Raw genomic sequence first — 17505 nt, 5'->3', positions numbered from 1 at the left:
GAAAAACTTAGTTGCAACGGGAATGACACTGTTTTACTATCCTTGCCTAATGTTATTCCTTGTGGAAGTGTTGTCATGCGTGTCATAACGTTATTGGTCAGGGATAGCAAAATAGTATTATCCATGTTTCATGGAAGTCTTTCTCCCATGCAAGATCAAGTTATTGCTGAACCTGAGCTTTAGCGATTTGGAGATGCTTCCATACACTTTTCTTCCTAATGTTCCAAGGTTATGGTGTGATGATGATTCAAGTCGACGAACCACACAAAAGACAATGTTTTAAAGCTGGAAAAATGCAACACATACAAAAGTTGAAAACAACTTTGCAATCGATAACATTTAGAAAATATACATTAAAGAATCACATATGTATGGTATAATTTTCCCACATTGGATTGTAATTGGGGTATTTCACTCGTTGCCAATTGATTTTGGAGTCGACCTCAACTTCTTTGTTTTGAATGTTTGATAGTAGTTGAGACGAGTTGAATATCCACCGTGGCGTTGATTTCTGTGTGGAATAATCAACATGAGGAATTAAGAGCCATCGTCTTATTGTTAAAGCATCAATTTCTTGGAGTGTTCTGAAGATTTGGGGATGCAACTCATCATTTGTAGTGCGAGATGATTCTTGAAGGTTCTTCCTCTAAAGATATTCCTCTTAGCCTTGCTTTATTCTTTTCTGTTTTCCTCCTTTTTTGCTTTCTTTGTTTTTTTTCCTTGGGTTGAAGGACATTTACATGGAAGATATATTACTCGCTGAACAAGGACCAAGAGCAATTTGGACACTATGTCTGCAACGTGTAATTTGAAATGTCAGACTGCTTCTTCAACCTGGTACTCCTGCGGGCACTTTACCATTTCATGTTTGCCAGAGTAATTTCATATTGTCATAAAAGTTTGGCCTGATATCAGTTACCTTAGCAGGTTCGAAATATATCTCTTACCTTCCTATCCTTGAGCATATCAGGTCATGTTAGGCAATTTTCTACCCAGCGAGTCAAATGTAGCACCAAAGAAGCTGACGCCGGAGTCTGCACGAAACGCTGAAGAAGATGACCTGGGTGGACATGGGCACGCAGCAAAGTTCTAGCGGCTCATGACAAAATTTGTGATGGACATAGTATAGATAACAATATAACAAAAGAGAGAGCATGTGTTCTGCACTGCCACAATGATGCACACATTTTCTGGTAAATCATATATAGATTAGATAATATCTCAAATGAAGCTATTTGAACCAGCAATTTCTGTTTGGAGTTTCTTCTATCCATGTGTAGCTGCCGAATGTTTGTTTTGGGAGTCCCCTCTATGTGCACAAAAAACTCTTTTTGACTAAACTCTCCCCCTATAATATTAAACACTAGATTTAGTCGGAGAAACAAATTAAGCTGGCCAAACAATACCAATTAAACTGGATATCCAATATTGCATTGCATAATTTATAAAACAAAGCAAAAATAATTGTTAAAACCAATCGGTGAAGATTTGTTTTCACAAATTGGCTTCAACCAAAATAATCATTTACAACTAAAAATTGTTTGGATGCATAAATAGAACTGAAATCTGATTGAAATGGTTTGCATGCACAAAGATTAATCTTCTATGTACTCAAACCTAAATTGTATATTCATAAATGTTTTGCCAAAATTTGTTGAGAGTTTGTTTAAAACTTGTTCAAATTTCCATTTTCACAAGTCTCAATAAAGTTTGAATGGTTGAGACAAAAAAGACGGCCGTTGCTTGCTTTTCCCTAGAGACTACAAAAGCTCAAGCTGTAGAAACTCTCTCTCTCTCTCTCTCTCTCTCTCTCTCTTTCCAAAATTAATCAAAACTTTGATGGTTTGAATATTGTCTTTGATGGGGGGGAGAGAGAGAGAGAGAGTTGATATTAAATAGAAAAGGTGCAAAAACCATCAAAAAGTATGTTCCTTTGAATACTTTAGACCATCAATGACCCCTCGAAAGAATACACAATTAGTGGCTTCATGCTTTTTATTTGTTTTCTCCCCATTGCTTTTTCTAATAACACCCTTTTTGCCGATTGCAATGATTTCTAGATCATGTACTTGTAATAAGATCATATGTCGAAAACGGCTAGTGCAATAGCTTCTGTGTAAGATTTAAAAAACCTTTCAACTCATTGGGATCACAAGTTCAATGATAGTGATCAAGGAGAAAAAAAGGGAACTTGAATGGTAGGTCCTGAATTAATGGAAAATTCATAAAAATATTTTTACCTAAGACAGCAACATTCATATTGCTATTTAGATTTCAAAATTTATAGACCACACGAGGACACCCATCAAAATTCAAAATTCAAAAGAATGGGTGTGAGCCAAGGAACTTGTAATTCATTACAAGCATTCACTCTTTCAGCTAAGGAGATAATCAATGTAATTTACTTGTATTTGGACCAAAATTAACTCAACTAAATTTTTGCCGTCTATGGGCCTACTATGTGAACAGTCAAAACCGAGTTATCACTAAGGGTGTAACTATCTTCCACTTATTTTTTGCTGATGATTTTGTTTTGTTCTGTCGAGCACTGGAAGAGGAGGCCGAGGGATGGCAATGGGTCGAATCCGGGATGGGTATGCCATTCCCATCCCCATCCCCATCCTCATCCCCATTAAGCTTTTCTCCTCGTCTTCATACCCGCAATATTTATATCGGAGATTCCCCATCCCCACATTCGTTGGGGAATGAGTTCCCCAACCCGCCCCATTACAGAAGAAAAAATCAATATATAACTAATTATTATTATTTTTAGATTAATATATAACTAATTTGTTGAAGAATTTTTTTTTATCAATTAGGGGGTTCAACAAGAATCGCTTCCAACATTGGAAGATTAGATCAAAAGTTGGTTGGTAATGGTATGTACACAGGCTTTCTGCTTCCCCACTATATATTCAAGATTAAAGAACTGCATCAAGATTAATAAGCTCTTATTAATATTGAAATCAATTAGGTTCTAGAGTGTATCCCACTTTAGTGTGCACGAAAGTATGACAAGATTCTAAAATCCTCTTTTATCTTATGTATTTTCCTTATGTTTTTAACAAAAAATTAAAATTAAAATTAAAGCTAAAAAACTAAAAATGAAATGATCACCAAACAAGCCCTAAGCTTTCCTTTGACTATATTTTGTTTTTCTCCTAGGTAACTTAACTAACTAGGCATATAAGTATAACAATATGGAGGAAAAAAGAAAATTTACATACACAACTTTTGCTGCATAACAAAATTCTAGCAAAGAAAACAAAGCAAAATCCTAGCTAGCTTCCAATCATGAAAAATGCTTACAAATTAACCTACCTCTTTCCCATATTAAGTTAAACATTTCTTTACCTCCCCATCAATGAAAAAAAAAAAAACCAAAAAAGAAAGAGTTAAAACTTCAGGAATTAAAGATCAGTTTGAATTGTCTTCTATTGTGATTCTTGAGTTTTAAAAAAAATCTGCCTATCCACAGCTTCCAATATAGCATAGTCTGCATCTGAAAGCTCCTCTTCATTATCATCTTGAATAGTAAGATTCAAATCCAGTGAGACACATGGGATTTTCTCCACCAAGTTATGATCATCCTCTTTCTCTTTGGTTGCTTCATCCGATTTTCGGCTTCTTGCAGGAGAGCAGGCTGTGGAAACTGAGCTGAAACTTTCAGAACTGAAAATCACAATAGCATCCTTAAGAGGAACATGAGTTTCACCGTCAGCAAGTGTTATTCTTCCACTTTGAATTGCGTACTTGATACCCTTTTGAGAAGAATAATCAACTTGTTCAAGGTCTTCCACGAAGAACACTCGGTGAGGATTCTCATTCAAAGCTTCGCCAAATCTCTGGACATAACTGCAACCGAACTCGTTTCGTGCCCTCTTGTTTTTCGAATATTCTTCAGTGGAATCAACTCTTGGTGAAGAAAAGCTGCTGAGGCCAATTGATACAAAGTTGTTCTGAGAGCCAAAAACAAGTCTAGCCAGCTCCCTTGCAATCTTCTCTTTGCCTTTAGAGTCAAAGCCTAGAAAGAAGAGCCAACTTTCTTCTTTGCCCTCCTTGTGTTTGAGGTTACCTTTCCTTTGGCTCATACCAGACCTGCACTTGAGGATCGTTGTGGCGATTTCAGGAATGATCTCTTTCTGCCATGGAACCTTGTCTTCTATTTCTTCACATAGAAGTTTGACATTTTCAGCATTAAACTCCTTGAACCTTCCAAGGACGTCATCCATGTCTTCCATTACCTCGCTTGACGAAGCCGAATTAGGACTAGAGTTAGGATTTGATAAGAGATCTGGCTTAGTCTCATTTTGGTCTTCATAACAGTCATCATCATTATCTTCAAACCCCCAGAATTGGTATTCTTTTGGTGAGTCTTTGGGTTCATCATCCTTGAAATGTAGGTTTAGGTTGCAATCATGTGAAGAGAGTGGCTTGGTGGAAGTAAGAGATTTTGAAGAAGAATTGAAAGTTAGTTTATCTGGATAGTGGGGGTGTTTTTGAGGCGCTGGACTGCACAATAAGTTCCACTTGTTGCAGATATTGTTGACTTCAATACATTCCTGCTCAAAAACAAACAGAATAAACACAAAGGAATATTACTTAATTAATTATATATCAATTTGTGCTAGTGCAGACAATAACTTTATTCATTACTTTATATCACTTTATAATAAAGTGTCAGCCAAGATATAGGCCAACCTTATCATTGTTTCTGTTCTCTTCCCTGCACTTTTGGAGCCACAAGGGCAAGCTTGAGATGGTGGAAGTGGTGAAAACCTGATCAGACTGATCTTTTGGTGCCATGGTACTCATATCAGCTTGCAAATAACTGGATTTAAGAAAATACAGACAACCCAAAACAAAAACAAAAAACTATCAGTCACTTGCTGATGGAAAGAAATAATATTAATCATGACATGCATCTTGAACCTAATAATAGGTTGAAGGAGAAACGAACACTGAATAACATTAATCAGCTTCTAATGGTATTAATGTAACAGAAAATTAAATTTAACTTCAAATCTAGAAAATTAATTTACCTGTCAAAGTTTAGACTTAAGCTCAGGCTTCCAACTGGGACCGCGACAGGATGGAGATCCCAAATTTTCTCTAGAGAAGTCTGGCCTGTTTTGCATCTCATGTAGGTCTGGAAAGTTGCAATTCCCATAAGTGACAATCTTCCATCGTCCCCAATTCTGCACACCAATCTCTTAAGCTCCATGATTATTTGCTCCAAATTATGACTGTAACAGTTCCTTTTCTGCTCAGCATAATTGGACCAAAACTCAGAAACCCACATGAGATCTCCCAAGTACAAGACAACATTCCCTCTGCCTATGTAGCTTTTAATCAGGCTCCTGAGCTCTGCAAATTTCTCTTCAAGCTCTTCTCTAGAGATGTTCCTCAAAGAGTAGAGAGGAACACATATAAACTTCACATACCTCAAATCCCCCTGATCTTGAGCAGCATTAATTATATTTCCTCTCTCAAACTTATCCATCACTCCCCTAGCTACACCTTCAGCTGTAGCCAGACACTCTCCTACAACAACAATGTTTCTTATTTTCTTGTTCAACATTTCTCTCAATACACTCATTACATCTTCATGCCTAGGTTGATCAAAGTGTTTTTGTTCTCCGAGTGCAGGTGGAGACGACACATGATGGTGAGTACCAATGAGCTCTAGAGGTTGTTTAGCACTGCTATCCTTGGACTGGCTACTAGGACTTATTTGAGTAGAAGAAATGATGTCTAAAGAAACAGAAACAGCTTGTTCTACTCTGCTTTTGACTTGGGGACTAGAGAAACCAGCCTCTCTCATGACTCTACTAACACTTGGGTCATCTAAAATAGAGACTATGAGCTGTTCTAACTCTATCTTTAGGGCTAAAATAGGCTGCTGCTGGTTCTCAACAGAGCCACGGCGTTGGTGAGCCTGAGCACGCTTGAAGGCTGCGACCAAGGCATTGGAGAAACACGGGTTATTGGAGTAGTGAGGGCCACCTGTTCCTAGTATGGAGCTTGGGGTTGAAGCAGGGAGGCGGTTGAGGGCCACATTGAAACAAAGCTCAAGAGCCTTGCACTGGAGGGGATGAGAGTGACATTGCAAGCAGGCCCTTCTAAGAAGTCCTGTGGGAGAAGCAAGCATAGCACTTGCCACATGGAGAGGAGTCACTTGGGCATGACCCCGCCGTCTAGCAAGGCTAATGGATTGCTTTACCATGCTTGCAGCCTCTACTGTTAGAGCCTGCTGGACTATGCAAATTCCTGCTCTCATGATCTCTAGTTATATATAAATGTTTGCTTTCTAGCTTAGTTTTCCCAGTAGGTACACAGGAAGATTGTATATATAAGGATCACTCTAGTAGACTCCCAAAGGGTTTGGCTTAATGGGTTTCGTTTGGATAGATATATTTTTCTGGGGGCCTTGTTGCTGGTTTAATTTGAAGTAGTTTACATGCTCAGCTGGTTTATATTGTGTTTGATGAGGAGAGTGGAGAAGAGTGTGTACGAGAAAGATTATTATGGGATATGTGGGTTTGTGCCTTTCTTGTAAGTGAGGGAAATTTTGGCTTTGTATGTGAAAGTGGACTGCATGTGAAGCAACTTTTGCCTCTCTCAATCTCTTTTTCTCTCTTTTTCTCCATATAAAGAAGGGGGTTTTGGATAAATAAAAGCAAATGGTTCTCAATGTTGTGGGAAGTATATAAAACATACTTGAAAAAGCACAAAGAGCTTTAAACACAATGAATGGAATAATCACTTTTCCTTCTTTATACACCAGTGATGTGTTTTAGAATAATAAACTTGAAACCGGCTAGATAATAGGATCGGAGAAAAGAGGAAAAAAGAAAAGAGAAAAAGAAAAAGAAAAGAATGCGGAAAAAGAGAAAGGCAAAAGGCCAAGCTATGATAGACCGCCAATTTCGAGGACCTGAGTAAAAGAAGAGAGGACTGTCTGTCTGTTTGAAGGGATTTGGAACTGTTTTGCTCACCTTTTTCTCTCTTCTCGAAGAAGAGGAATAATAATGCCTTTGATGATTGATTGAGTTGTATCTCCAGCTTGCATGAAATCCATGTAACGAAACACTCTCTCTCTCTCTCTCTCCATACTTTTATGATTAGTAGTAACCTTTTCTTTCATTTTTTAAAATGGCAACTGAAGCTTTTATTGATCAGCAGAGCCGGCCTTGGGTAATCTGAGGCCCAGGGTAAAAATCTAAAGTGTGCCCAAAATAATGTAAACATTAAAATTATAATTTTTTATCAAGTAATTAATTTTATTAAAATTATAGCATTCATTGTTTTTACAACATAAGCCTTCCCGTTTGTTATTTTTTGATGATAATAATTTGAGGAAAAATGTCATCGTGTTCATCCATAGGGAATTTGCAGTTAGTTTCTCCCACATGAAACTTTTCTAAAAGTAAATCTGCCATTTTTGCATCATAAACTTTCAATTCATTTTCATTTTCTGCTTATTCTTCCAAATGAATATGAACAATTCATTTGGTAAATCTTCAGATAAATTTTCATGTTTAAACCAAGTAATCCATTACAAAACTCACGTTCTCCCTGCAAAACTGATTAAGACCCAAGAAAAATCATCTTTGTTGTTTATCTGGGTCTGCACCTGAAACCCATCTCAATTCTCAATGAATAAGTTCTCAATTGGCGATCTTGAATCTGCAAGAATGCCTATATAAAGTGATTATTTGGAAAATAGCAGCAACATAGGAAATAAATAGACAAAGAGAAAGGACTTACAGCTCTGTTGGCTTCGTCTCTTCTGTCATGGAGGGGAAATGATAGGAAAGACGAAAGAGAGAGGCAATGGAGAGGAGAGAGGCCGCGGTGTGATTGTGAGTGAGGGATGATAGGTACATATATAAGAAAATTGAGACAACAAGAATCTAAACCCTAGTGTGGTCTAGTTTTGTTTTGTTTTGTTTTGTTTTTTTTTTTGGAATAGAATTAAAAAACAATATATTTGCTAGCATATATGGGTGAGCACGCGCTTTTGGGAAGGGAGGATTAAACAAAAATGCACGCTTGGTTTTTTATTTATTTATTTTATTTGTTTTGTTCTATACGTATATAATATATGGCTTAACTTTATTTTTTTGATGCCCCTTTCAATTATGGGCCCCGGGCCCAGGCCCCAATTGCCCTCCCCAAGGGCCGGCTCTGTTGATCAGTGCACCAGTACTTGTAAATCATCATGCAGAAGAGCCTCCTCTACACGAATAACGACTCCTCACAACAAGCTGAAGAAGGGAATGCCTCTCAGCCCGAATACCCTTTATCAAAGGCCATGTTTAGTAGGTCGAACTGGATTAGACTATTTCAATTAAAATGAACAACAGGTCCTAAAAGGGTGAAACTTATAAGAACGGACTTAGACTCCCAATCCAATCCACCAAACTGGGCTCCTTGGTTTCCTGATTTGTCTGTCAAGGCTGCGTGCAAAATTTTCCTAAACTTACATGGGCGTTGGTTGCTTGGGTGCATATGGAGCCCAAATCTGTTAAGAGGTGTAATGACGTGCATCACTTCCTTGAACTTATTGGGCTTCAGCCTTTAGTTATTTCTGGCCCCAACAACAACATTGCTACTCCTATGCACTTAAAACTAGGGCTGTTTTTAGTACGGTTACTGTACCGAAATGACATATAAATTATGCACGTCACTGTTTGCCAACGACATCAAAATTACACAATGTAAACAAGCTTGTTTTGTTTGTATTAACATGAGAGAAGCAAGGGGGTCAACCTCTTTCAAATATACAACATGGATTCTGGTTAGTATTTTGTGATTTTGTTTTAGCTTTTGAACAAAAATTGTGACAAGATAAATCATTTTCCAAGGAATAGGAAATTGAATATTCATTTCTCATGTTTGGTAATGTTGGGAAAGTAACCGAGAAATACCACTTTATTTCATTTCCCATGTTTGATTTGTGTAGAAATGTAAAACAAAATTTATTTAATTTTTCAATTATAGTCATATGAAATCAAATAATAAAAGAATGTATTTAATTTTATATTGTAATTCTAAATTATTAATGAGAATAAAATAGTCATAAAAAGTATTCATTTAATGCTAATCCGTTTCCCCATGCACGGACTTATCAAATATGAAAAACAGCTTCTTGATATATCCATCCAATTTATTTATTTATTTATTTTTTCTAATGACTGTCATTATTTTATTTATTTAGCCTCGTTTTCAAATTGTATTAATGCTAAAGTTTAACAGCATCAAGCCCGTTTGGAAGAACAAGACCAAAATTGGAAAGTATTCTAGCTTATGAACGTTTTTGAGTTGACAGTATTTGTCCTTTTGTATAAATTATTTATGGGGATTAGATATTGCTTGCACATCGAAGTTGTGGAGAGTTCAATTTTTCTGTATCCAAAATTGATATATCTACCAGCCTATTATTTTGAGGGGTCATGCTAGGGAGACCAACTTTAGATACCAATTTGTGTACCAATTCTCTAATAGAGGTGGAGCCCACCAATACAATGGGTCCCACACTCTATTAGAGAGTTGGTACACAAGTTGGTATCTAAAGTTGGTCTCCTTAGTATTTTTCTATTTTGAGACATCTCCTCTCAGGTAACTGAACTAAAAACTCCGTTGACTCAAAATTAATGAAAAAACAAAACCAACCCCAGAGAGACAGTATATTGAGATTTACATCATTTCATTTCCATCATCAAAATCGTTTATAGCCTACTAATTTAATTAAATTAAATTATAAAAAATAAAAATAAATAAAAAAGAAAGAAATTAAAACATTGTAATCTCCTCTTCCTCTCTAATCTCATTCTGACCTTGAAAAGAACGTGACAACGGAGAAGAAAAAGAAGAAACAGCAGAAGAGAAAGAAGTGGAATAATTATGAACTGTACAAGACCTAGAATTGTTAGCATTATTAGAATCAGCAGCTGCCAGAGCAACAAGAAGATCCAAAAACGCTCCAACTATAAACCCATGATTCTTCTTCTTGTTCACCCTCAAATACCATCCCAAAAGCTCCTCCAGGCACTCCCAGTCTTTTAGCCCATGAGACTCCACCATCTCCTCCATTGATCTTCGAAAGTCCTTGTAAGGATCCTCCGACTCCATGGCCAGCACCACGCTCTCCTTAAACGGGTTGATCTCCCCGGCTTTCGCCTTTTCGAGGATGGAGTTGGTGTCCTCGGGCTCGAAAAACAGCCTCTCCGATCTTGCTCCCCGGACCACCATTTCCAAGGACTCTCCCTCAAAGTAGTCCTCGGACTCTGTCGTGAAACTTGTTGACTCCGATGATGAGTTGGTAAACCAAGACTCCGGAGTTTCGACTCCTCCGTTGTCGAAGAAGACGGAGTTTACGGTTTTGAACATGTTGTCCCCTGCTCGGAAGGAGAGGGTTTTGGGGTGCTTGCAAGAAGGCCATTGCCATGGAAGCGTTGCCAACATTGTTGTTGTTGTTGTTGTTGGTGTTGGTGTTTCTTTGTTCCTGAAGAGGGAGTGCAGCTTCATCATTTTCTTGCCCATTGTATTGAATCCAAAGAGAGATCTGATGAGCTTATAAAATTGGGTTTTGACTTGGGATGTTTGTGAATGTCTGCTTTTGTGTGCTGGTAGGTATTTAATGTGATAGAGGTGGTTACAGGAGGTGTGATATTAATTTAAAGCAAGATGGATAGGAAATGGTTTTTGCTCGTGCTGGTAGGGCCTTTTCATGACCGTATTTAATTGAATTGAATAGTGTTGAATGCTCTGTTCCCAATACAAGAAACTATTGTATTGTATTGAAATACAAAACACGCATTGTAATTCCGTTTTCGTATTATAATATGAATAAACGATATGATTTATTTTCTACTTTTATAATATAATATTAATAAATATCGACTTATATCATATCAGAATATTCGCACAAATTATATCAAGTACCACACTCTAATTAAAACAAGTGAATAGAACGAACACTTTTTTCAAAATCAATTTCTTTTATAATTTCAAACTTCATTCATGTGTTTAATTTGATTAAAGAAACTGCTAGTTTTAAGGGGAAAAAAAAGTGGTCTTGTTGGTTTTTTCACCCATGCTTGCTTTTTCTGAGAATTAATTGCTTTGGCTGGTTTGTTGACATATTCACGCATTGGTCCTGCTCTGGCCATTACAAAAATTAACGTGTCAAAGAAGAAATCAAACATAAACAAGCAAAATTCCTATGACCTATTTAAGAGGCAATGGTTGAATCACGCACACTTGTCCTTGCCCATATGTCTTTATGAAGAGCAGCAGAGCAGAGCTGAGGAGTCTGGAGATTGGGACCTTCGAAATAGACTTCTCATTTATGAGGGAAGTACCACCTTTCTTTTTCTAATCTGTTTCTTCTTTTCCCTCCAAGCTCTTTATCACGTTAGTCATTGGTAGATGTTTATGAGTTACTTGCTTCATCAATTACAGGGTAAAATATAATATTTAGCATGCATGTTTCTCCAACAACATGCAGGCTATACATCTTCTTTTTTTCCGAATGATTTTGAATATTTACAACATACTTTTACAACGGAGCAACACACACATAACGAATTTAGAGTAATCATAAAATTTCAAACTCATTATAAGTATATGTATTGTGTGAGCCGAACTTGAGACCTACTTAAAATAAATGAAGACAAACCATTAAACCAAAAATTAATTAATATACACTGGTCTGCAACTGGACTAGATTCTATTAGCTATACATTATAACATGCGTAATTAGATATTCTTTATTAATGGTACATTATAAATAGTTACAGTGTTACATATTGGAAACTGTCCATGTGCGTGGAGCCCTAGAGGAGCTGGTTTTGTTGTTTGTATGTACAACAATTTCTCGTGTTACGTAGAGTGGCATGGGGTCTGAGCACACTGCCTATTAGAACTTACCCTGCAATAAATTTTTTCTTAATTATTAACCATACCCTTAATTTTATCTATTGCTACAAGCGATATTGAGAATGGGGGAAATTAAACTTAGGATCTCGGGTCCATCGATAAATGCCCTTAATCACCTGAGTTTTGTTTTTTTATCTTTTTTTTATTTTTAAGAAAAGATTGTATTTTATTAAACCGAAAGGAACATTACATGATAAGAAATTAGCATGTTAACGGTGGCCTCATTAAAACCTTCTCAAAGAAAACAAAATCTCGGGGTAGAAAAAAGTACCACCCATGCTATTGACTAAACAGAAGAGTCGAACAACTTATACAAAAAAGATAAACCTAAAACCCAACCACAAAACCCTTAAAACAACATCTCATCACTACGTAGGTAGTGTCAAAGAAGTCCTCCTATGCTCTATAGAAAGCATCATAGTTCTTCATACAAAGTCAAAAACGTACTATAGGTATCAAAATAGATCCAGCCACTCACCCAACCGCAAAACCATTAAAACACATCCCATCACTACGTAGGTACTGTCAAAGAAAGCCTCCTATGATCTAAAGAAAGCATCACAGTTCTTCGTACAGAGTCAAAAACGTATTGTGAGCATCATAACATATCCAACCAAACACCAACCTCCACCTCCAATTTTCTTAATTCAGAACCCCAGTTGACAAGCAAGGTAGACCAAGATTGATTTCTTAGCTTGAAGAAATTTTTGAAGAAAGATCTTCATAGTAGGAACGTTCATCGGTTGCCAAGCCCACGAATGTTCCATAAGAAAATTATTAGGGAGACCTTGGAGACCCCTCGAGGCTAGTCTCCTCCGCCTTGTCAACAAAATCTTTGATACAAAAACTATGCTTACCAAAAAAATCCATGCCACTAACAATCAAATGCCTAACACCAGTTTTCCACGCTTCTGATTCCTGCTTGGTGTCACAGACTTGTCATCCCCTTGAGTAGAAGAGGCGGTGGTCACTTCCATAGCGTTAAGATGGAGACCCCTCACCAACGACTGCCTCCTTGGGAACTCAAAAAGGAAGCCGGCACAGCTATCCCATAGAAAACAAAATAGCAAAAAATGTTGTACCCAATACACCAAGAAGAATCCAGAGAGACAATCAAAGAAGACTGAGAAAGACGGCATAGAGAATGAATAAAGAAAACTGAAGAAACCCGAACCCCAACCGTCAAAGCTCTCCTCGCGTGAACGAGAGAGCGACCCAATCATATTTGTACCTTATTGAGATCCCTTTATTTTAAAACAGTGTGTCTACTCTAGCCGGTTGCATGCTCATTTTCTAAAGTTCCTTCTTAGTTATAACTTATATATGATTTTTGCAATTGAACCAGTTCATTTTAAAAAAATTTTAAAAAAAAACATTTTGGGGGTAAATAAATTTTAATTGATAACTTTAATTTTAATTTTAGAAGAATATAAAATTCTTTAAACGATAATTTGTCATTATCAATCCGCAAAAATATAAACAATAAAAAAGAAATCAGAAAATAAATCCAGATGCAACTCATCCACGTGGTACATCATTTAAAATTTATAAAAAAATATTGAAAAAATTATGAGTCGTTATTAAACACTAAAAACTCCTTATCCAAATTCAGTTTGCCTGAAAATGTGCAAGAATATACTCACTCTCATCCAAATAAAATTGATTCCATTGTCGGAATACTTAGAACGTACTGTCTTCCAAATTATGGGGTTTTGAATTGGAGAATAGTTGTACATGAACTGTTTTGTTTCCTAACCCCCATACTCATTATTGGCTCTCAATGAATTGATAACTAATGCACATGCATCGTTGACTTTCTATCATTGACCACTTAATTAACCATATAAGCAATTATTTTCTGTTCAAAAATTCATTTTGTAAATTATAGATCATGCTAGTAATGCTACATAGGCAAATACCAGTGGCTCCTACTAGGAGATTTGATTCCAAGAACCGATGAATCCTAACCCCAAACTATTGAAGTGGCCCACAGGTTTGCTTGTAGGGTTTGAGGTGCCACCTGATATTATTCGGGACTCCCTATTAACTAATGCTTGTAATTCGGTTCAGATTTTAATATCTCCTTATATTTCTATTGGTGATTAACAAAGTTTCTCTTGTACCATCGAACTTCCGAAAGAAAAAAAAAATCACAACAATATTTTTTTACGTACAAAATTGTCAATGGAATCAAGCACTTATATACACAGGGGCAGGGCAGAAATTGAAGATTCCGAATTTCCAAATTGAAATAAATGCAATTTTCAGAAGGATACGGCCAGAGAGTGAATCCAATATCTTACACATGATGAGTACGCAAACGAAGTCACATCACAATAAAAAGGGAAAAACTTCAAATATATATTGAACACTTGATAAGCTCAAAAAAGGGAAAGAGAAAAGAACATACCATAATTACTTTTACAGATTGGTCCTTACGGCTAGCTATCATTATAGAAAATAAACATGATAATTTCAACATAATTCATTCATCATCAACTAGTTAAAAACTCACAAACATTAGCTCTTAAAAATATCTTGGCACTGGCAGGCCGAGCTTCACGAAATTTATCAAGCAAAACAAAACTCTTGCATTTCCATTTCCAAAATTATACCAAGTGATCATGAAACTTTTCCTTATCGATCGATCGACGCCATTATTTTGCGATGAAATAGGAATATTATAAAACCCTAAAAGAATTCAGTGATCTATCTAAGATGAAGATTGATTTGTGCAAATTTTGATGGAGCAACTGATCTAACTAATAAGCTTGAACTAAAATCATAGCATGATGAAATATTTAATGACCTGAAATAGTGAGGGATGAACGAGCACACACACTGACCTGTGAAAATTTAAATTTATGATTTATTTGAGAATAATTCGGGGAAGATAAACAGAAAATAAGTTAAACCATGTGAATTTTCAAATATGCACATTCAATTGTAAAACCATGGGAAGCGAAACGACCAATGCAGAGCACATAAGTCTGATTCCTACTGTTTTTTCAAAACAAGTGTCAGCTAAAGTCTGACAGTTTTTTTTTGATAAAAAGCGATAATAATTTTATTGATAACACATAAAAAAGTACAGAGTAGTCGCAATGCCAAATATGAGTACAACATCTCCAGTGACCAAACAAAAAGATAAATTGGTTTGATCTGGAGAGAATTACATATGCCAGAAAAACTTAAAAACTCCAATTTGGCAGACAAGAACTATCTGTACTTAGACCTACAATACAAATCCACCGCGCAACGGCAGTAACGACGAATCTGCATCGAAAAGTCGAACACGAAATACATACAATAGCAAACTCCTATTGAGTTTCTGAGAATTATTAGACTAAAAAAAACACAGAAACAAGGACACCACACCACTTCCTATCTAGCAAACCAAGTCTGAAAGTTTTATATGTAATGGAAAAATCCTCTTACAGTAGCTGGAAACGTTTTAGTGACCGTCTCAAACAGAAATTACAAGCGTGTAAAGGAAGATGGTAATCTTAACATTAGTACCGTTTGGGAGATCAATAATGGCAAACTGTGTTCCTAGAAGTATTTCAATGTAGGAGTGGATTCATAATACTATTGGGTTCCATATTAAAATTCGTAATCAAATACCCTCAAAATTAAGAATAAAATCAACTAAGAGGAGCAGTTGATTCAATTCAAATTCCTTGATTATCCTATTTAAGTTCCTCGATTCATGACTTCCATCATTCCTAATAAGGAAACATGTCATGGATGATGAGGACGGTATATATTTGCCCTGAGTTTCATACTTAAGTGTGACTAGCCCCATTATGGTAATCTAGCTTTGTTGTGATTGTGTTGGCCCATTATAAAAGTATTTTATAAATATCATATTTATTTACCCAAAAAATAAAAAAAAATCTTCATACTTAAGTGTGACCATAGAACAAAATATCGATAATTTTGCCGATATTTTGGCAAAATTATCATTTTTTTGGGGCAGCGATATTTTAGCACATTTCCATATATATATATTGTTAATTTATCGATAATTTCGCCGATATTTCAGTAACGATATTTTCGTTCAAGGTGCAGCTTTAAATGGAATATGAACTTACAAAATTAAACTCAGCCTTCAGATGAACCCCTCAGCCTCCGAAACTCAGCCTTTCTCTGTCTCTCAACCCAGAAAAAAAAAAAAAAAAAAGCAGAAAGAGGAGAGCAAGAGAGAAGGGAAGAAGAGGAAAAAAAAAATTATGGAGTGGGTTTTTATGTTCTGCTATTTTGGATTGTGATGAAGCGAGAGAGAAGAGGGAAGAGGAAGCAGGGAAAGAGAATGAGAGATAGAAGAAGAAAGAAAAAGAAAAAAAAAAAGCAGATAGAGGAGAGCGAGAGAGAAAAGGGAAGAAGAGGGAAAAAAGGTGTGGAGTGGGTCTTTATGTTTTAATGTTTTGGATTGTGATGGAGGAGAGAGAAGAGGGAAGATGAAGATGAGAAAGAGACGGAGAGATAGAAGAAGAAAGGGAGAGAGAGAGAGAGAGAGAGTGGGAGTGTGAAACGGAAGAGGAAGAAGAGGAATAAATAATAATAAAAAAAAGGGAGAGATAGGTGAATGCCCAAAAGAGAGAGAGAAGGCAGGTTGCATGCATCTGCAACCTTGGGAAGTTCAAACAAAAAAAGGAAAAAAAAAACCTTGGGAAGTGGGAGAGGGAGGCAGGGAAACGTGAAAGTAATTGGGAAGTGGGAAATGTGACTTAATTACTTAATATAATTTATTTATTTTCTATTTAATTCATTTAATGTTATTGATTATTTTATTATTCATTATAAGTACTTACGTTACTAAATTTTCCTTCAAATTGTTGCTTAATTACTTAAATCTTTATAATCATTTTTATTATTTGCTATTTAATTCTTCCTTGGATAAATTTATTTATGTTCTTAGTTAATTTTCAATCTTCACTATTATTTTTTAAGCATGGTAAAGTGCCTAATTTTCTTGAAAAATCAAATTGGTTTACATCTTTAATTATTTTTCAATTTTTGATAAATAATAAATATAAGAACGTGTACCATGTCCAATGAATAATGTGAAATAAACTGTTGCTTAATTACTTAAATTTATATAATCATTTTCTTTATTTCCTATTTAATTCTTCACTGGATAAATTTATTTATGTTCTTAGTTAATTTTCAATCTTCACTATTATTTTTTAAGTATGGTAAAGTGCCTAATTTTCATGACAAATCAAGTTGGTTTACATCTTTAATATTGAGTATCTTATCATGCAATTTATAAAGAGTAAAATATTGTACTTAAAAATGATAAATAAATTACTAAGGAGTGTTTAATTCTCTTTCATTAATTACTTCAGATTTTCTAAGTCACAGAGTTTGTCAGGTCGCAATATAATCAACTTAAATCACACAAACCCACTATGCAATGCATTTTCTTCCATTTTTTTGTGTCAAAATAATAGATGATTGACTAAATAAACTTCTTCTAAAGTTTCATTAAAAATTTTCATGTATTTATCATAATTTCCGTGGTTTTTATCCAATTTTTATCGATATCGATATTTT

General features: G+C 35.7%; 2 protein-coding genes and 1 long non-coding RNA gene across 3 annotated transcripts; all 3 read right to left on the bottom strand.

Annotated features, from left to right (window-relative positions):
• Positions 3251–6966, bottom strand: LOC18778902 (protein SMAX1-LIKE 3). Its single transcript, XM_007214145.2, has 3 exons — positions 5043–6966; positions 4702–4831; positions 3251–4562 (listed from the first exon to the last, which is right to left on the bottom strand). The coding sequence occupies exons 1-3, from the start codon at positions 6278–6280 to the stop codon at positions 3435–3437; spliced, it is 2496 nt and encodes an 831-aa protein (XP_007214207.1). The 5' UTR covers positions 6281–6966; the 3' UTR covers positions 3251–3434.
• LOC109947707 lies at positions 7278–8238 on the bottom strand. Its single transcript, XR_002270510.1, has 2 exons — positions 7771–8238; positions 7278–7689 (listed from the first exon to the last, which is right to left on the bottom strand). It is a non-coding gene; the product is annotated as an uncharacterized LOC109947707 (long non-coding RNA).
• Positions 9691–10594, bottom strand: LOC18780938 (transcription repressor OFP13). The gene has a single exon (XM_007214066.2). It carries the CDS (start codon positions 10546–10548, stop codon positions 9799–9801), a length of 750 nt encoding a protein of 249 aa, XP_007214128.2. The 5' UTR covers positions 10549–10594; the 3' UTR covers positions 9691–9798.

The sequence above is a fragment of the Prunus persica genome, chromosome G2 (genome assembly GCF_000346465.2).
Source record: "Prunus persica cultivar Lovell chromosome G2, Prunus_persica_NCBIv2, whole genome shotgun sequence".
NCBI classification, from domain to species: domain Eukaryota; kingdom Viridiplantae; phylum Streptophyta; class Magnoliopsida; order Rosales; family Rosaceae; genus Prunus; species Prunus persica.
This window is presented reverse-complemented; position numbering and strand designations above follow the sequence as displayed.

Bases quoted from the DNA above. Each gene is read 5' to 3' on its own strand.
- LOC18780938 (XM_007214066.2), bottom strand. From the start codon at position 10,548: ATGGGCAAGAAAATGATGAAGCTGCACTCCCTCTTCAGGAACAAAGAA.
- LOC18778902 (XM_007214145.2), bottom strand. From the start codon at position 6,280: ATGAGAGCAGGAATTTGCATAGTCCAGCAGGCTCTAACAGTAGAGGCT. The intron at 4,832-5,042 runs GTAAATTAATTT...TCTTAAATCCAG, and splicing joins TTAAGTCTAAACTTTGACAG to TTATTTGCAAGCTGATATGA. The intron at 4,563-4,701 runs GTTGGCCTATAT...GTTTTTGAGCAG, and splicing joins AGAACAGAAACAATGATAAG to GAATGTATTGAAGTCAACAA.